Here is a 21,129-nt window from a genome sequence, read left to right on the forward strand (position 1 = left end):
TTCCTACTTTCATTCTCTTCCTTTTCTCTGTGTCGCTCCTCCCCTCTCCTACGTTTTTCTCACGTTTTGATCAATCTGATATTCTTAGTTTTAAATAAAGTCTTTCTCCTTCTTCCTCAATCATCTCAGAGTTACCGATTGATCTCACTGTTGACACCCAGCTCACTTTAGTCTCCTTATCAAAATCCCATCTTCGTCGCTTCTTTGATTCTCATCTTCGCTTTAAGTTTCAACTGATTCAGAGATAAGAAATGAATAAGTGATGTAGAGTTGAGTTGTCTTTTTTTATTTTATGTTAAGTCTTCTTTGATTTTTGCATTGAAGTTTCATCTTTTTTTGTTTTTTTCTTTTCTGTGATTATAGAATCATAAGAAAAATATAATTATAGAAATTATATAAATTTGGGTTTCCTCCTTTTAGCAGGATTTTAATTTAGGGATTTTGAAAATGAGAAGTTATAGAAATTAGTTGTAAGTTACTGCAATTACTGTCCTTCTTCTGTTTATATTATGTTGGTTTGAAACTATGAAGTTGGTATTTTGTAGTAGATGAAGAACTCAATCTGATTTTGAATGCTTTGGGCTTGTTATTTTTTCCACCATGACAACTATCTTAGCATATTTCCCCCTGAGAATATTGTTGAATAATTTAGTTTAATTGTTACTGTTATTAAGTTGTTTTCAATGTTTGTTTTCTTAGTCAAAGCTTTGTCCTATTCTCTAGGAATTTTGTTAATAATGTTCAGCAGAACATGGTCATGTTGCAGCAAATTTCTCTTTCAGTTAAGATTTTATTTTGCTCTTTGTAAGCCTATATAAAGGCTGTCATCTTGCTTAATTATACACCAGTACTTTTGAGCATCTCTTCTCTCTTTTATTTTTGTTTATTTCCTATCAGTTTATCAGTGGTATCAGAGCCTTGAGCCTGGTTCAAAGAGAGAAAAGAGAGCCTAAGAGAGTGAAACACGTGAGGTTAGATAGAAAAAAAGAGCAGTAGCTTTATTATTTGTTTCATGGCTACAGAAACAAATTTTGTGCAAGCAGCAATTCCACGTTTTGATGGCCACTATGATCATTGGAGCATGTTGATGGAAAACTTCCTGCGTTCAAAAGAATACTGGACAATCGTCGAAAACAGAATCTGTGCACCAGCAGAAGGTGAAAATTTGATGGATGCCCAAAAGACAGAGTTTGAAGCAAGAAAGCTGAAAGATTTGAAGGCAAAGAATTATCTCTTTCAAGCTATTGAACGTTCCATATTGGAAACTATTCTTTGTAAAGAAACTTCCAAGGATATATGGGATTCAATGAAGAAGAAGTATCAAGGCACAGCTAGAGTGAAACGTGCCCAGCTTCAAGCTTTGAGAAGAGACTTTGAAACTCTACAGATGAATGATGCTGAATTTGTAACTAGTTATTGCTCTAGAACTATGGAGATATGCAACAAGATGCGATTCCATGGTAAGAAGATGGATGACGTGACCATTGTGGAGAAAATTTTACGCTCTCTAACACCAAAGTATGACTATGTTGTGTGCTCTATTGAAGAGTCAAAAGACATAGATCTAATGTCCCTCGACGAATTGCAAAGCTCTTTATTGGTGCATGAGCAGAAAATGAACTGAAGTTCAAACATGGAACAACAAGCTTTGAAAGCTTCTACCTTTATTCCCTCCTCAAATTTAAGAGGTAGGGGTAGAGGGAGAGGTAGAGGAAGAGGAAGAGGAGGTCGAGGCAATGATAATAGTAGCAGAAATTATAAAGGTGTTGAACAGAACAAAGGAAGAGGACATGATCAACAATATGACAAATCCAAAATTGAGTGTTATAAGTGTCATAAATTTGGTCACTATCGCTCCGAATGTCGCACCAAGTTGCCAAATGATACTGATAAAGGACAGTAGTCGAATTATGCAGAAAATGATGAAGGAGAAACTTTTTTGATGGCTGTTCAAACAAATGATAAACCTGACTCCGATATTTGGTATGTTGATACCGGCTACAGCAATCACATGTGTGGAAGTAAGTCTTCTTTTGCTTATTTAAATGAAAATTTTCAATCTACAGTAAGTTTTGGTGATTTATCTTCTGTAGATGCGAAGGAGAAGGGTGACATTAATATTAGAACCAAGAATGGTTTTATAGAAAAAATAGCTAATGTGCTTTATGTTCCTAGCTTGAAAAGCAATTTATTAAGTGCTGAACAATTGCAAGAAAAGGGTTATATAATCACTATTCAAAATGGAGCTTGTGAAATATATGATCCTTCTAGAGGAGCCATTGCTGTGGTTCCAATGAACTCAAAAAGATTGTTCCCTTTGAAAATTGAATTTGTTCAATCTTGTTTTATTGCTAAAGTGAAAGAGATTTCCTGGTTGTGGCATTTTCGTTATGGCCATTTGAGTTTTAATGGATTAAAAACTCTTTATCAAAAAAATATGGTTAGTGGACTCCCTCAAATCAATGCTCCATCAAAAGTTTGTGAAGAATGTGTTGTTGGTAAAGAACCTCGTTCTCAATTCTCTCAAGGAAAGTCATGGAGAGCGAAAGATGTTTTGGAGCTGATTCATTCCTACATTTGTGGACCGATAAAACCATTTTCAAATGGAGGTAAAAGATATCTAATTACCTTCATTGATGATTATAGTCGGAAAACGTGGGTTTATTTTTTACAGGCAAAGTCTGAAGCTTTTGGAATTTTTAAAAGTTTCAAGGCACGTGTTGAGAAAGAAAGTGGGAAAGCAATAAAATCTCTTCGCAAGGATCGTGGTGGTGAGTACTGCTCAAATGACTTTGAGAGTTTTTGTGAAGCTCAAGGGATCCGTAAAGAGCTTACCACTGCTTATACACCACAGCAGAACGATATATCCGAAAGAAAGAACAGAACCATCCTTAACATGATGAGATGCTTGCTTGCTAGGGGAGGAATTCCAAAGACTTTTTGGCCTGAAGCTATACTTTGGAGCATTCATTTACTGAACAGAATTCCTTCTTTTGCTATTAAAAATATGACACCGGAAGAATCTTGGAACGGTAGAAAACCAGCTGTGGATTATTTCAAAATTTTTGGGTGCATAACATAGCACATATCCCAAATGAAAAAAGAAAAAAACTTGATGACAAGAGTGACAAGTGTATTTTTTTGGGTGTTAGTGAGACATCCAAAGCATTTAAATTGTTCAATCCATTGACAAAGTAGATTGTGACTAGCAGAGATGTGGTTTTTGATGAAGAAAGCATTTGGGATTGGAATGGGCAGCAGCCAACTCCAATTATTCTTGATGATGAAGTCACAAAAGAGGAGCAGCCAACTGAAATTTCAGAAAATAATGTTCCCACAGCTGAAGAAAGTTCAGTAACTTCTAAAATTCATTCCCCAACAAGCGAGGCAGTAGCAATTTCAGCTCAATCTTCCCTACGTACACGAAAAAGGCCTGCTTGGATGAAAGATTATGAGGTAACTGGAGTAAATTACAATGAAGAATCTGTCACTCATTTTGCTTTATTTGCAGATTGTGATCCCACAACTTTTGAAAGTGCTGTCAAAGAATCTAAATGGAGGAAGGCAATGGATGATGAGATTGAAGCCATCGAAAGAAATAATACTTGGCAACTTTGTGACCTTCCAAAAGGGCACAAAACTATTGGTGTAAAGTGGCGAAGGGATACAAGCAAGAGTATGGGGTTGATTACACTGAAATTTTTGCTCCAGTTGCACGGCATGATACAATTTGTTTGGTAATAACACTGGCAGCACAAAATTCTTGGCCTATTTTCCAATTGGATGTCAAATCCGCTTTCTTGCACGGTAATTTGGAAGAGCAGGTATTTATTGATCAACCCCCTGGTTATATTAAGATTGGACATGAGCATAAGGTCTATAAATTAAAAAAGGCTCTTTATGGATTAAAACAAGCCCCGCGGGCTTGGTATAGTCGCATCGAAACTTATTTTTTGAAAAATGACTTTCAAAAATGTCCATATGAGCATTCTCTTTTTGTTAAAATTGGGAATGAGGGCCAAATGCTTATTGTTTGCTTATATGTAGACGATCTTATATTTACCGGAAATGACAGTGGAATGTTTGAAAAATTCAAGACATCTATGATGGCTGAATTTGAGATGTCAGACCTTGGAAAGATGCAATATTTTCTAGGCTTAGATGTAGTGCAATCTAAGATGGGGTTTTTTGTTTGTCAAAAGAAATATGTGCAAGAAATTTTGGATAAATTTCAGATGAAGGATTGTAATCCTGCATCAACTCCATCTGAGTTTGGTTTAAAACTTCACAAAGATCCCGAAGGAAAGAAGGTGGACAACACTCTTTATAGGCAAATTGTAGGTAGTCTCATGTACTTGACCGGGACAAGACCGGACATCATGTATGCAGTGAGTCTTATAAGCAGATTTATGGAGAGTCCAACTGAAATGCACTTGCTTGCCGCAAAGAGAATTCTTCGTTACCTGCAAGGAACAAAGGATTTCGGTTTGTTTTATAAAGCCAATGAAGAGTCAAAATTAATTGGCTTTACTGACAGTGATTATGCAGGAGATCAAGATGATAGAAGGAGCACTTCAGGATACATTTTTATGTTCAGAACTGGACCTGTTTCATGGTCTTCCAAGAAGCAGCCCATTGTCACTTTGTCAAGTACAAAAGCAGAATTTGTTGTTGCTACGCCTTGTGCTTGTCAAGCCATTTGGATAAGGAGAATTCTTGAAGAGTTGCAGCTCAATCAAGAAGGAGCTACCATAATTTTCTGTGATAACAGTTCAGCAATCAAGCTGTCCAAGAATCCAGTACTATATGGAAGGAGCAAGCATATTGACGTGAAGTATTATTTTTTGAAAGATTTGTGTAATGAAGGAAAAATTGAATTGAAGTATTGTGCAAGTGAAGAGCAGCTTGCTGACATATTTACAAAGCCTCTCAAGTTACATTCCTTCCTGAATTTGAGGATTTTGATGGGTGTTTGCAGTAGAGAAGATGCAAAGCTTTAAACTGAAGCTTTTAAGTTCAGTTTAAGGGAGGGACTGTTGAATAATTTAGTTTAATTGTTACTGTTATTGAGTTGTTTTCAATGTTTGTTTTCTTAGTCAAAGCTTTGTCCTATTCTCTAGGAATTTTGTTAATAATGTTCAGCAGAACATGGTCATGTTGCAGCAAATTTCTCTTTCAGTTAAGATTTTATTTTGCTCTTTGTAAGCCTATATAAAGGCTGTCATCTTGCTTAATTATACACCTGTACTTTTGAGCATCTCTTCTCTCTTTTATTTTTGTTTATTTCCTATCAGTTTATCAAATATCATCTGTATTATAATCAACCCTTATGATCCTACCCACCACATCTCCAACAGCTCTAAGCACCTTCTTGTGGTACAGGTAAAGAGGTAGGCCAAGTAATTTAATCCATACAATGGTTGACTTAATCGAAAATTTTTGGATACTAAAACTTGGGCTCTAAGGGTGCACCATATGGTAATCACCCGCCATTGTCCAAGGACCATCAAGAACTGCTTTATAGAAGTCAACCTCTTGATCAAATTTTACGAGAAAGAAACTGTTACCAAGATCAAGAACTTGGTGACCATTGGGGTTCCACATCGATTGGATTTTTGCACATAAAGCCTTAGATCTAATATTTCTATCCCACAAGTGAACAACAGCTGCCTTTAACCACTTGCTTGCCAAGCTACTCTGCAAATCCTTCGATATTCACACCTCCAATATCGCTCTAGTCTATCAATACTAATATGACTAGGGGAGAGCAAAAAGTTAATGTCATTTAAAGGATCAAGTCCGTATCAACATCCATACCATATAGGACATTGTCCCTAAAAAATTGATCCATCCTGTTTGGGTTATGGCAAGGAATCTCTATTGACATTCATACGATCCTCCTCCTCTGATGAAATCTCATTAGGGTTTTCCCTCTCGTACAGTTTTCTCTCGGATCATATTTTTCTGATAAAATTAATTGTTTTAATAAACGTTGAATGAGGTAACTTTTGATAATCCTCTCGTGACCCATTTGACATTCCTATTTCTAGAGATTATATTTACGTTTTTATCCTTTTCATAATTGAATACATTTCCCCTATATTCTAATTGTAACGTTTTCTCTTCCCGATTCACTTGGACCCCTCATCTTTCTATTTGACAATATAATCCTATCAAGATTAAATTCATTGATGGTCCTTTAAATTAGGATCTCAGCACTTAACTGTGCCTACACTTCAATTTATAACTTAAAAATACTTTAACATTAATTTTGTACTACTAAAAATGTCTTTGGCCGTTTTAATTAATTTTCCAGCACTGGATTGCCAAGTGGTATGACACGTAGCATATAAAAAATTAAAACATTGTCTAGGTGACATATTATAATTTTTTTGTTTTAAAAATAATTTTAAGTAATAAAAAATTAAACCATCGTTAAAAAATAGTTGCTTTTTTTTTCCTACACAGTTGTATACTAGGCATCTTTAATGATTAATCATAGGCTTTTATTTTTTGGATTGTTGGTTTTATTTTTTTCCCACAAATAATTTTAACTCATTCTTCTGAATCGTTGAAAGAAAAATTGGATTTGTTTAGATTTTGAAAACGCTTTAATGATTTTATTGGTAGAAATGCATTTTCTATTTATTTTATCATGATGAAGTTTGTTTATTTTATCATAACGAAGTTTTTGTTGTTAGATTAAAAAAAACAAGTTTGTGTCGTTTTCTATATGCAGATTCATTTTAAAGATTTGTAAAATTAACTATTGGATCTTTTCATATCTATCAGCTTTTCGTTTAACAGTTTGATAATGGTGGTTTGGTTTTGATAAAATTCCAAAGAAATCTATATTGCAAGGTTAAGGTGTCAATCGCCAAACTAAGGAATTTTTTTTAATATAAAAAAGTTAATTAATTGATTTGGTTTAATGTTTTTATTATTTAAAATTATTTTTAAAACAAAAAAAATGCCACAATATTTTATTTTTTATATGTCACGTGACATACTATTTGCAACCCGATGTCGAAAAATTAATTAAAATGGTCAAAGACATGAGTGTAATTCAGACCGTATGAAATGACCCTCATTCCAATTCTGTTCCAAAATATTTTGGAATTTGAAATTGCATTTCATTCCGTTCCAAATATTTTTTTTAAATTTAAAATTTTATTTCATACCATTCCATTGAAATTCAGTAGTTCCAAATTTCTTAACCAAATATAAATCTAACATATTATGATATCTTTTAAGATGTAAATTTTTAAAATTAACAAGGAATAATCATCATATTTTATATATACATACTAAAAAGATATAATTAAATTTTAAAAATAATACATTAATATCATATATAACTAAAAATCAAAATATTTAGTCTTACATGTTGTGTTTATAGATGATAGGTATATTTTACCCTTAACATTTAATAATTCAGTTTATATAATTAACAGCTTAATAATTAGTAATAATAATATTATTATTATTATAAAATCAACAAAAGATAATAATATTGACATAAGGATGTATCAACATACGTAGTCATCAAATCCATTAAAAAGTGTTAAATCCACAAAAAAAAAAAAAAAAAACCTATTATAAGTCTAAGTAAACTAAAATATTTCAAATCATATAATCTAATAAAAAAAGTAAGAAAATTATAACTAACCCAAAAAAAATATATATATGAGTATTCAAGCACATAGTATATATTAATTACTAACTAGGGTTGAGGTTAAAATATTCTATTAAACTAAGTAGTTTTAGAATTAAATAGAAGTTTTCTTAAAAAATATGAAGAATTAAAATATTTTATTTTATCTTTAATTTAATATTTTTATTTTAAAATATGTAATTATAAATTAAAGTATAATAAAATAAAAATTCGGTATATGAATTGAAATATGAAATTAATGTCCATTCCATATTTCATATACCAATATTTTAAAAAATGTATTTCATTTTAAATTTCATAATCCAAAATTCCATTCCAAATTAATATTTGGATTGAAATTTCGAAATGGATTGGAATATTCCGATCCAAGTTATACGGCTAGTCGAAAGACATTTTTAGTATTACAAAATTAAAGTTGAAGTATTTTTAAATTACAAATTGAAATGCAGGCACAATCAAGTGCAGAAGGCTTTAAGAGGAGGACCATTAGTGGCTGTTAATCTTTTTTATGGCTAAGATATACTTAGTTGTAAAATAAACAATACCACAACTTGGTGGCTGTAGTTTAGTGGTAAGAATTCCACGTTGTGGCCGTGGAGACCTGGGCTCGAATCCCAGCAGCCACATTGTTTTTATTACTTAAAGCAATTACGACACGACTTTTGCTCGTCGCCGCATCAGCTAAACGACATCATTGCAGTCACTCGCTCTCTCTCGCGATCTCCTCATGGCTCATATTAAGTGCAGTTTCTACCGGTCTTGACTCTTAGAAGTCTTCTTGAGCTCAGTTCAGCTGTTTCACTGCATCGGAGATTGAAATTCCGCGATCTTCTCCCATTTTGCGCTGTGAGCCACCGTAAGCTTCTCAATCTACTCTCTTTTCTCTCTCAAAATTTTAAGAATCAAACAAAGCTAGGTTTCTAGATCTTCGATTTCATTTGCTAATTTCTCGATGTCCTCAATTAGAGATTTCATAATTGTTTCCGATCCGTGTTTGAATCTTTAAATTGATTAGCTTTTATTATTATAATTTCAATTATTGCACGATTAACTAATCATTGAACTGGCTTATAGTGTTATTGATTTATAGGTATATACATATACAAATCAATTGTTGTCGTAAGAAATTGGCTTCTGAACGTATTTGGATTTTCATTATAGAATTTGAAAATCAAATTCTAGAATTCATGAACTTGAAATATAGAGTTCAATTCATTTGTAAACGATAGAATATGGTTTTTTTTTTTTTTTTTTTTTTTTTTTGAATTTGTATAAAATTGAATTCATCAGAGTGGGTTTGTCATTTTTATGTAATAAACATGAAAATGAAATTGAATTCTACAAAATTTTCCCTTTTTTATAGAGATTTGATAGCCTAATTATTGGGAACAAAGTTGTTTGTGTGACTACCATTCAAATGAAATGAATCGAAAAGTCTGTTTTTTTAATGTTCTTGTGAAAACCTTTTGGAAAAAGAATATAAAAATGAAAGGAGCCTAATTTCTTGTGCCTGTTAATTGGGCTTTTAATTGATTAACCTTGCTTTGAAGTATTTCATGTATCCCTTCATATTCTTGAGTTCCTTAGGACATGTGAATTTGTAAATCAGTTGCAATCTGTCTATTTGTCTGCTGTTGTAGAATTGTAGTTTTGAGTATGAGGTAACCAATTATTTGGAGCCAATACTGCTAGTTATATTGACATAATTTTTTTTAACTTTGTTAAATGTATGATATTTTGAGCATGATACTGATAGTTATGTTGTTATTTTTGGATTTTACAGATGTTTGATGATCAGGACCTGGGATTCTTTGCCAATTTTCTTGGCATCTTTATTTTTGTACTGGTAATAGCGTATCATTATGTGATGGCTGATCCTAAATATGAAGGAAACTAAGGTTTCTTCCCTTTTTGTTATGATTATGGTAGGTAGACATTCTATGTGCTAGTTATGTGGACCAAGATGTTTCATCAAAGGATATAATTTGATTATGTTAAAACAGCTGGTTGCACCTATGGATGTAATTTTTTTGCTGCTATTTTCATAAGTTTCTTATCTTCACTTCTTATTAAGTCTTCACATCCACAAGCTCAGATTGTATACTACTCTCCGAAATTGTGTGAAAAAATAATAACGATAGATGAGATGCTGGTCCACTTGTATCTTATTGGTCATGGACTTGGTGCTGGTGGCAATGCCCATTTGGTGTTGCAGGCAATTCTGAACATGTTTGTTGGAACTGCTAGATAATGTTCCCAGGAAAAGTTTTAAGGATTTCTTATGTGATGAGAATGTATCTTGGGTTGTTTGGGCAATCTGTGAACACTGGTAAGGAACTTTGAACTTCCATCCTTTTTTTTTTGTCTAAACAAAAAGCAAAAAAATACTACATTGTATATGACCCATATTTATGATATTACATGGTGGTAGAGATATACTGTTTTGCATGCAGAACCTTGATTTTAATGTAAATTTCATGCAAAGTTAATGTGCCTTGTGGGATTCTCCCATGCAATTAGTTTGTCTATTTCTTTCTCAATCTCTATCGTCTCTCTGAGCAAATTCTTGATGCAGAACCCTAGGCCATTTAAGCAAAGTATCATCCAACTCTTAAGCTTCTGCTCACCTTTGGACGCATTAACCTTTCTAGCTATTTCCCTTGAATTTTCAAGGAAAGAATTCACAATCTCTGGAACTGCAAACTCCTCTAGACTCTGATTTGTAGACACATTTATTTTTGTTGATTTTCCCAATTCAATGTCATGAGTCATGCTTTTCTTCTGCCGCTCATTTTCAAGCGCTGCCATAGACTTGATTGAGATCAACTCTTCAAGGCATCTCAGTGAAGGGCAAATCTTTCGTTGAAAATGATCTAGATCATATTCAATATGTTCTGCTAGCTCCTCCCAATCTAGTCCTAACTTTTCTGATATTTCTGAGAAAATCTCAGTGTTATAGGCTGAAAATAGCCAGAGGTCTTGCATCTTTCTTAAAGATCTTAAGACTTTATCATAACAAACATCATGAAAAGGCAAGAACCAAAAATTAGGCTCTAATGCAGCTTCAACAATGAATTTCTCCATTTGGTTGATACGAGAATCCAGAGTCTTCTGCTTTTCTCTTAAATCTAGAGGAAGTGATGAGGAAATGCTCCTTTTATCAGATAAAAGAGCAATATCCTCAATGCAATCTCTGATTGCCCTCAGACTACAGACAAGTTCAGTTTTTGCGAGAGTTGCTGCTCTTGCTGGTTGCAGTAGGATCTCTATTGTAATGAAGCATATTAATCCAATGCAAGCCTCCGTGATTCTTGCAATTGCAAACTGGCTGGGAGAGCCATAATTTTGCCTGCCCAAGATTAACATTGCTCCTGTAACAGCTGAAATCCCGCCGGCTTGTCCATACATTCTGCTATGCCTGAGAAAACTGGTGAAAATGATCCAAGGGAGAAGAAGTAAGAACCTCAAGTCCAAAGATCTTCTGAAAATGAACGAACACAGGATTCCGTAGACTGACCCCATTGCAGTCCCTTGTGCACGAGCATTTGCAAGCGTAAATGTAGGTTCCCTTCCTTCCGCAAAAGTAATGGCAATAGTTAGTCCTGACCAGTATGCGTTTTCTTTATCAAATATCAGTCCAAATAGAACAGCAAAACCCAGAGAAAGTGAACATTTGACCGCAAACATCCATCTTTCCCTGCTTAATATCATACCGGTGCCTTTCCAAATCCTTTGGAGGATACCCTTAATTACTTGATCTTTTCCATTATTAATTTCTACTTTCTGTTTGTTCCTTACAGTGCATTCTGGACTTCGACTGATATGCGAGTCCCATTGCAGAAGTTCCATACAGTATAAGAAGAAGAAATCAGGCAATTCCTCGTGGTTCGCGGCAATAGTTGTGCGACTCCAAAGAGGGTTGTCTGAAAATTCCCCCGTTGTCTCTGGTTCTGTTGTTGCATCAAAAGGTGCAAAACACTTTGCTTGCTCTAATTTTAAGCCTATTTTACCTTTCATGCTCAGTAATACTTCTGTAAGCCCTTCATTGATTACACTAACAGGAAATGCAGAGCGAGAGGTAAGAGCAATTTCCATTCCTTTTATTGGTATTTCTAATTGCTGCAAAACTTGAACTGGGTCGATGCAATTAGGCTTTGAGAAATTGATCTGCGGCTTTTCCCAGATGATACCTCTCTGTTTGTGAAAATGCAGATTTGAATTAGCAAACTGAAATTGTGAGAAAGCTTTATATCTAGGAAAATACAGACATGTAGGTATGACTGACTTGAGCATTTTTTATGGTTTGGAGGTGTTTGATTCCTGTTTCTGATAAGAGTTCTGCCTGTGAAATGAAATGTCTCGCAGTTTGGTTGTCTTGGGCATTGAAGGCCTCCATAAAGAGGTTAATTCTCTTTGAAGCATTCTCAACGTATAATCTGCATGTTTTGTTCACCTGCATATATATACATATATTCATGTGTTAAGGCTTCTACGAGTTTTCTTTTTATTTTTTCGTTCAATTTGCGTGTAAGGAAAAGACAAACCGTTCAGTTAAAAAATTATGTAAAAAATGAAAAAAGTAAATATAAATAGAGAAAAAAAAACATTAGATGTAGAGTAAATACATTTGAATTAAAAATTCTAAAAGCTCCTAAATGAAATTTTGATTCATTTATTATAGTTAAACTAGTATATTCTTTCTATTTTTTTTGTAACTTTCAAATTTTTTAAAATAGAAAAATTATCAAATACACTTGAGTGTTATAGAAATAACATGCCTTCTATTCATCAATCCATATAGATGAATGAAAAAGAGAATGCACATATATAAATACAGGATGTATTAAACAATATCTCTAAGGAGTTGATAAAAATCTCAATTAACTTCATTTTGAGATTTGTATCAGCTACTAATTTATTTATATTCATATTATAGTTGGAATATATTAACATTATTAAAAGAATTATTGATAATCTCCTCTTTTTTTCAAATTAAAAACTTTTATATGATTATTTTATTTATAATTATTTAAAAATAAAATAATTATTAAATAATTTAATCAATATATTGTTTATATGATATATTAAAACAGAAGAATAATATATCACTTTAAAAATAAAAAATATATGATGCATGATAATATATGAAAATAATTGTCCCATGCATAAATTCATCAATATATTTTAAGTAAAAAATCTTGTGGCACCCTCAACTTTTATTTGAACCTATTGAACACTTTTATTTATAAAATTCAATTTGCAAAAATTATTTTATTGAATACTCAAACTTTTAAAATTAGATCAATTAAAGTTTTTAAAATAAAAATTAAATCAATTAAATATTTATTAGACGTTGAAAATTGTGAAATTATTGTTCTAAAAATTATACCAATCACACTTTAAGTGAATATCATGCATGTAAATGCAAAAACACCAGAAAAAATATTATTGCCAGTATAGAGATGAATACAATATTAGCAAAATTTAAAACCTCAGGGACATAATAGGTCACTTGTAGAGTTTGGAGTGTCGCTAGATTTTTTCTGCAACGTATATGGGTATATTTATGCACATGATTAAAAATAATTATATAATGGTCATTTTACATTCAACATTAATCATTGCTAAATTGTACTTCCTCTTTTCATAAATATAAATCAATCATTGCTAAATTTTACTTCCTCTTTTCGTAAATATAAATCGTTTCGAGAATATTAAAGAGTAATTAATAAATTTTTTTTAATTTTATCTTATAATATATTAAATACATGTATTATTAATGACACGGGGATAAAAAGTAGTTTAAATTTATGATTTAGAGGACTTAATTATTTTTTCAATCACGGTGCAAAAATCTTAAACAAATTATATTTAACTTATATTTATGAATGGAGGGATGCTAAACAATCACAAGTAACAACTATTAGCCGTTACTATTAGCTCTCAGCCATCTAGAAATCGAATCCTTAAACTTAGAAACGTAGTGTCTTGCGTATTTTAGATATTTAATTAATTAATTATTATTGTTCCTAAAAATTGTAAAATTTGAAGAGCATAAAGAAAGAAATGAGCAGCGTCACCAAGAGGAAATATTCTCTGGCATTATTGCCAACAAACACAACTATCAACGATGCTGTGGAGTACAAAAATACTCCTCTGTAGCACTGTGTAATAAGATAATTAGAACGTTTTGCTCAGAATATTCTAAAGCTCTCTAATAGTTTAGACTGTAGTATTTATTCCTCTCCTGGCATGGAGGGCTCTTTACACAGTCATCGAGTACCATAGGATAAGGAAAATTACAGAAAGGCTTCTATTATTATTATAATGAATTATAATGTCTAAATGAAAATTAAAAAATTAATTATTTTGAATTATTTTTACAATTTTCATCACTTTTTTTAATTTTATCTATAGGAACCTAATTATTTAATTTTTATAATAGTTACAGCTTCAATATGATTCATGTCTATATTTAATTATTTACGGTGTTCAGTAAATAGTTTTAATTTAGAGTTTAAAAGATCAAATTATTTAATATTACTCATTTTATTAATATTAATGAAACGCTGTCTAACAGTTAATAAAATAGCTAATTTTGCTGAATAGTCTCTTACTAGTCAAATTTTAACATTCAGTGCCACGTGACCGGTGCAAATTAATTAATTTAAATACCTCACAGTAAGCTAGCCGAGGATATGGAAGCAGCAGAGCCAATACAGAAGCCAAAGCCCCCAAGGCCGTACTTGAAGCGACATGAAGCGGGTGCATCACCCCCTCTGTTCTTGTACCATAAATAACTGCTCCAACATAAACGGTCACAATCTGTGCAAATGCAATTCTCTTAGCCATCAAAGGAGTTGACGCCGGAAAAGCCACCGCCAAGGAAGTAATCGCCACTGACGCCGCTGCTAACGCAACAGTGAACCTAGCCGGTCCGATAACCCATAAAATTAACATAGAAGGAATAATTGCTTGAATGCTAGCGTATAAAGCATGGAAACTGCCTCTAAGAGTGTCGCCGAGTGTAGAATCTGATACAATTAGAATTGTTGTAACATAAGAAATGGATGGGTATGATAAAAAGTGGCGGAGCGGTGCAGGACCGTAGAGGGTGGTGCAACCGACGATGGTGCAGGCAAGTAAGGTTCTTAACGCGGAGCTTAGGCGCATGAGCCATAATGCTTTTCTTGGATCGCTTGCCTTTGTTGCTGACATCTTAAAATTTTACAAAAAGATTTAGGATTGTGAGGCTTTATATAAAGGTTTTTGGGTTGGGTGAAAAAAAATGTTAGAAGTAATAGTAATAATTAGTAGTTACTTAATGGTAAATAATTTTCAGGGAATTTTTTGTTAGTTCAAATGATACCTTTATTTAAAAGTAGGAAAAAGTCTTTCTATATTTCTACCAAGATGATGGTTTTTACTGATGGAGCCAGAAATTGAAGATGAGGGATTAAAAATTTTTTCAAAAGTTAAGGGACAAAATAAAAAAAAAAAAAATTTGTTATTTTAAAGGATAAAATTAAAATTTTCATTACTTCATAGGAAGTTTTTTTTTTAAAAAAAATTATTAAAATTTAAATTATTATAATATTGTCAATAGTGTCATGTTGTATAATTATTATAAAATTTAAATTTATGATATTTCATGTAAAAAAAAAATTTTTTATGTAAATATTTTAGCTTTAACTACAAAAATACTTCGAATTATAGAACTTGTTACAAAATCACCTAAAAACGCCTTTGTATTCGGACACCTTCATTTGAAAATTTAGATATATTGTCATATTAATTTACAAACTAAACCATAAAAAGAACTAAAGTGGTTTTCAATCCTATTTATAGTTTAGAAATTCTTAATCTAATTGGATTATTAGGCGAGGAGCCAAAGTTGGCCGAAGAACACCCACGAAAAAACACTCGTGTCTGGAATCCAGTGCTAAGATCTCCTTCTAGAAGAGTGCTGCTCCGCGTTGCCCACCGCATTAAGAGATAACATAGTTTTATTTAAATATTTAAAAATGAATATGTAAATTTTTTAAAACAGTTTTTGTTTGTTCGTCTATTTTTATCACTTTTTTTTATTATTCATTAATTTACTTTGGTTGAATATATAAATATATTCTGAACTTTACAGATAACCGATTTTACATAAATTTTGATAATATTATATATTTTTAGACAACTGAAATTTAACAATAAAACAATTAAAATTAGAATTCAACAATAAAATAATGCCCCTGGAATATTTAAGGTCATCTTGGAGGAAGGTCTAGATGGGGAAAAAATACTAATGACGGTAGAAGCAAATACTAGACTAGACTGAAAGTCCTGGTCATTTTCATATCAATATTAATTCTCATTGCTCTAGTCCAAGTGAAGAATGACAAATAAGAACAGACTACTAGGGCAAAATGTGAATACAAAATTTTATTCACACTTACAAAAAGAAAGAAACTAAACCCTTGTTCGAATGTGAATAAACATGAAGTCAAAGAATTTAAAAAAAAAATTAATTTTCGATCGACGAGTATTGAGATGAGTGATTCGGCACTCTTCTCATTTAAGTGAAGTCGAGGGTTTAATCCTCATTAATGAAAAAAATACTCGCAATAAACATTTTATTCAGAATTTATTCTAGTACGTCAATCAATTTTAGTTTAAAATCACCGTTATACATTAGTCGACGATAGTCTCTTAAGGAATGATGGAGGGAGGGGGGCCATGGGTGGCCCCCACCCCTTAATCAAAATTTTTTTTAAAAAATTATTCCATTCAAAATTGAAATCTTTTCTTTAGCTTTTAAAATAGTTTTTTTTTTTTTTTTTTTTTAATTTCGCTCTCCTTTAATTGTTGAAATTATTCTAGCCTCTTTAATTTTAATTCATGGCCTATTACTGTTTATAAATACTTTTACGTGTATTAAACTCTTGACTTTATTGAAATTATTCAACTAAACTTAAACCTACTCATGCTACTCTCTATGGATTAAAAATTATTACTTTATTATAAAAAAACAATTTCAAAAATCAAAATCACAATTGAAATTTATTGAATTTAAGAAACAAAAAGCTTATAGCTGAGTTCTATAACTGACATAATTTTGGATGCAAATTGCGAATAGCCTAATACTAATGATAATGTTTAATTGAATTCTATTAGAGTTGTTTGATTTAGTATAACTTGAAATGCAGAATTTAATAAAATTCCATTTTATAGTTATTTGATATGAATTTCATTTGTACTTATTTTTCTAAATACCCTCAATAATAATTTTTTTTAAAAAAAAATCCGACAATAATATTTAGAAACAATATTTTTAATTAAATTAAAAAGTCTTATGTCTAATAATTTTAATGGATCATTATCAACTATAAAAGCCAATTAATAATATACTAATTAATAAATTTGATTTAAAAAAATTCTAACAATCAATATAAAATTAATTCATATGCTGACAATAAAGGAGGTTTACTTAATAACAAACATAATGTCATTAGTAAGTGCATAATAATAGACTTAGATATTAAAAATTTAATATTAAAACATCTGGTATTATTTTTTTACGTGTAATTTTTTATTGTTTTTATTTTTAGTTTTTTTAAATTAAATAATTTATTTAATTGGTTTATTTCAAAGTTGAAATATTCAATAATTTGAAGAGATGTGAATTTTTTTAGATAATTACTATAATTAGAATGTAAATAGTCGATAATTATATAGAATATTTACTGTACATGTTATAAGTTTAGTCCTACAAATATATTATGTTAATTATATGAAATTTATTTCAAATTCCACCAAATTTGATTTTAATTATAACTAATTCTACAAAATTGAATTCTACATTTTAGTTTGGTTACCAAACCCTAAAACATGGAATTGAATTGAAATTTCATAAAATTAGGTGATGTTTATTTTCGATTAAGTTTCTTGGTTTTCATTTTTTTCCTTAAAAAATAAACAAAACTTGTTTGTTTAAACTTGTTTATTTTTTTTCTTTGCTTTTAAAAAAATTGTTCTTAAAATAAAAAATAAATTTTATGAAACTATAAATTGCGGTTTACTGAATTGTATTTTCTGTTTTTAATTCTACATTTCTCATTTTTTTCATTTTTTATAAGATTTATCCTCATAAAATTATTGTTGTTATTATTATTTTTATCTATCTATATAAATCTAATATTATTTATTTATCCATGATGTCATTTATTTATCCAAAATATACAAACATATATTTTTATCTCTATTCAAATTCTCAATTTTTTTTCTATCTCTACTCTATTTACTATTATTTTTATATTTATTATTATTTTCTCTATCTATATAAATCTAATGTAATTTAGTATTATTTATTTATTATAATATTCAAATATTATATTTTTATTCTGTTGAATAATCTTTAATACAGCCCAGATCTATTGTTCATAGAATTTGTTTGACAAGAATATACAATAATCGCAAGCGTACCTTGATCCATAACTGCAGATCTATGCTATGGGTTAACTCATTGCGGCAATTTGATTCTCTCTGTAACAGCAGATCTACGTTTCTTCCTTTGGCCTTTTGTCCGTAAGTTTTCTCTCAATGGTCAGAGAATAATCAACAACTACGAGAGTTTCTTTTATGAGCTCTCTCAAACAAGCTATCAGCGTATGTGTTTGAGGTAGCCGTCACACTCTCTATTTTGTTTTCTTTTCTGTGTTTTCACTAAGCTGTCGATTCCTTTTCCTTTTATAAGGCAAAGGAAGGGTATTAAAACCCTAATTGGCTCTTATCCATTAAGCCCAATAACTATCATCTTGGGCCACCTTAATTAAAACCAGAGCTTTAATCACATGGGCCACATATAGATTATTAAATAATCTTACAATCTCCCACTTGGCCCATGTGCATTTCTTGAATCTATCATGTTTACCTTAATTAGAATTAAGATGATCGGATTATGGCGCTCACAAGTCATTAAACGACATGATTCCTTCCATATATCACAGACCACTTCAATTCATAAAACTTTAATGGAGAAACTATTCAACAAACAATACATTGTTACAATCAACTGTTATTATTATCTCACTCAAACCATTATTGTATACATCTATAATGTGGATAACACATAAGTAAGCAAAAAAACACCTTTAATTGAATTCCCAAGTGTCACAATAATATGAGCAAAATACCCATATGTATATATATATATAGACACAAGTCTGAATATCATGCTAACAAGGACTTATCTATAATGCCCATTCTATCAACATGGCCAGTGAAGATTTTGGGCGGTAAGCTTTTAGTTAGCGGATCCGCTATCATCAGATCAGTACCGATATGCTCAATTGACACTTTGTGTTTTTCCAATTCTTCTTTCACAGATAGGTACTTCAAATCCATGTGCTTTGCACCCTTAGAGTACCTATCATTTTTAGAGAAGAAGACAGCTGCGGAATTGTCACAGTAAATTCTCAACGGTCTAGCTATACTGTCGACAATGCCTAGACCTGAGACAAAGTTCTGCAACCACAATGCATGAACAGTGGCCTCAAAACATGCCAAAAATTGAGCCTCCATAGTGGAAGTAGCAATGACAGACTGCTTTCCACTTTTCCATGATACTGCTCCTCCAGCTACAAGAAACAAGTAGCCAAATGTAGACTTTCTCGAATCTACACAACTAGCATAGTCTGAATCCGAGTATCCCACCACTTCTAGATGGCTGGACTTTCTATAAGTGAGTATATGATCCTTAGTGTCTTGTAAATACCTAAGTACTTGCTTTGCAGCTTTCCAATGGTCCATCCCGGGATTACTTTGATATCGCCCTAACATTGCTATGGGGAAACTAATATCCGGTCGAGTACATGTCTGAACATACATTAAGCTCCCAACCACTGATGTATATGGAATAGACTCTATCTCTTTATGTTCCAAATCATTTTTAGGACATTGCATTGCGTTGAACCTATCTCCTTTCTGAATTGGAACTATTCCTGCGGAGCATTTTTCCATTATGAATCTCTCTAATACCTTATCAATGTAAGCTCTTTGAGACAATCCTAACAGTCCTTGTGACATCCCGACCCGGCAAAGCGATCCTAAAGATGGCAGGCTAGCTAGGGTAGTGGAATGCGGGACACTAGAATGAATCGAATCATATCTTGAAAAGGGAGAAACTAATCATTAGAGGCGCCTTTTGGTGGAGTGGCTGAAGAGTTGGAAGAACTCCAGGGTTAAGCGTGCTCATTTAACAGAAATCTCAAGATAGGTGACCTCCTGGGAAGTTTCCCATTTCACCTGCGGGACAAAACCGTGAGGGCGGGTGTATGTGTTGGTCGGATTAGGCCGGGGCACAACCTCGTGACCAAAGCGGACAATTCCTCTAGAGATTAGAGTCGGGTGTGATAGTCCTTGTGATCTATTACGGAATATTTCTATTCCAATCACAAAGGATGCCTCTCCCATATCTTTCATTTCAAAGTTCTTAGAGAGAAAACCCTTTACATCATGCAACAACCCAACATCATTCACAGCAAGAAGAATGTCATCAACATATAGGACTAATATAATGAGCTTTCTCCCACTGACTTTCATATAAATACACCGATCAACAATGTTTTCTATAAAACCATATGAAGTGATGGTATTATTGAACTTAAGATACCATTGACGGGAAGCTTGCATCAGTCCATATATTGACTTCTTTAACTTGCACACCAAGTTTTCCTTTCCTGTGACCACAAACCCCTCTGGTTGGTCCATATATACTTGCTCCTCTAAGTCACCATTAAGAAAGGCTGTCTTTACATCCATTTGGTGAATCTCTAGATCATAATGAGCCACCAAAGCCAAAATAATTCTTAAAGAGTCCTTTTTGGAAACTGGAGAAAAAGTCTCTTTATAATCAATGCCATCCTTCTGAGTGTAACCTTTAGCAACAAGTCTGGCCTTATATCTTTCAATGTTGCCCTTAGAGTCCCGTTTGGTCTTAAAAACCCATTTACAACCAACTTGTTTTGACCCCTCAGGCAACTCGACTAAATCCCAGACTTGATTATCACTCATTGATTGCATTTCTTCCTTCATAGCATTAAACCACTTTTCAGAATTATCACATTCCATGGCTGTCTGAAAAGAGACTGGATCTTTATCAATGCTCAATTCACATTCATGCACAAGTAAACCTCATAATCACTAGAAATAGCTAGTCTTCTTTGCCTTTATGACCTTTGTAATGCTATTTCTTGTGAAACCACTTGATCATTCGTGAATTGTTCATTATTTGTTGGTTCATCATTTACATGGTCATTTTGTGGGTTCGGAATGTTGTTTTGTTGTTCAACCATGTTGTTAAACCGTGATACAACAAGTGGAACAACAACCGAAGAAGAGACATTAGGAAAATCCATCTGAGTTGGATTTTCAATCTGAATCTCTTGCACATTCACCTTACGTGG

General features: G+C 32.1%; 2 protein-coding genes and 1 non-coding gene across 3 annotated transcripts; 2 read left to right on the forward strand and 1 right to left on the reverse strand.

Annotated features, from left to right (window-relative positions):
- The first annotated feature begins 8,229 nt into the window (after positions 1–8,229).
- TRNAH-GUG (transfer RNA histidin (anticodon GUG)) lies at positions 8,230–8,301 on the forward strand. Its single transcript has one exon. It is a non-coding gene; the product is annotated as a tRNA-His (tRNA).
- A 1,157-nt stretch (positions 8,302–9,458) lies between these two features.
- On the forward strand, positions 9,459–9,742 carry LOC105636277 (dolichyl-diphosphooligosaccharide-protein glycosyltransferase subunit). Its single transcript, XM_012219520.3, has one exon. The coding sequence runs from the start codon at positions 9,459–9,461 to the stop codon at positions 9,570–9,572; it is 114 nt and encodes a 37-aa protein (XP_012074910.1). The 3' UTR covers positions 9,573–9,742.
- A 273-nt stretch (positions 9,743–10,015) lies between these two features.
- LOC105636371 (fusaric acid resistance family protein) lies at positions 10,016–14,893 on the reverse strand. Its single transcript, XM_012219629.4, is given in 4 exon segments — positions 10,016–10,158; positions 10,160–11,869; positions 11,961–12,128; positions 14,351–14,893. Coding segments are annotated over 4 exon segments (2,487 nt in total). The 3' UTR covers positions 10,016–10,092.
- Between the last annotated feature and the right edge of the window lie 6,236 nt (positions 14,894–21,129).

The sequence above is a fragment of the Jatropha curcas genome, chromosome 2 (genome assembly GCF_041381405.1).
Source record: "Jatropha curcas cultivar XTBG-Jc1 chromosome 2, XTBG_Jcur_1.0, whole genome shotgun sequence".
Taxonomy (NCBI): domain Eukaryota; kingdom Viridiplantae; phylum Streptophyta; class Magnoliopsida; order Malpighiales; family Euphorbiaceae; genus Jatropha; species Jatropha curcas.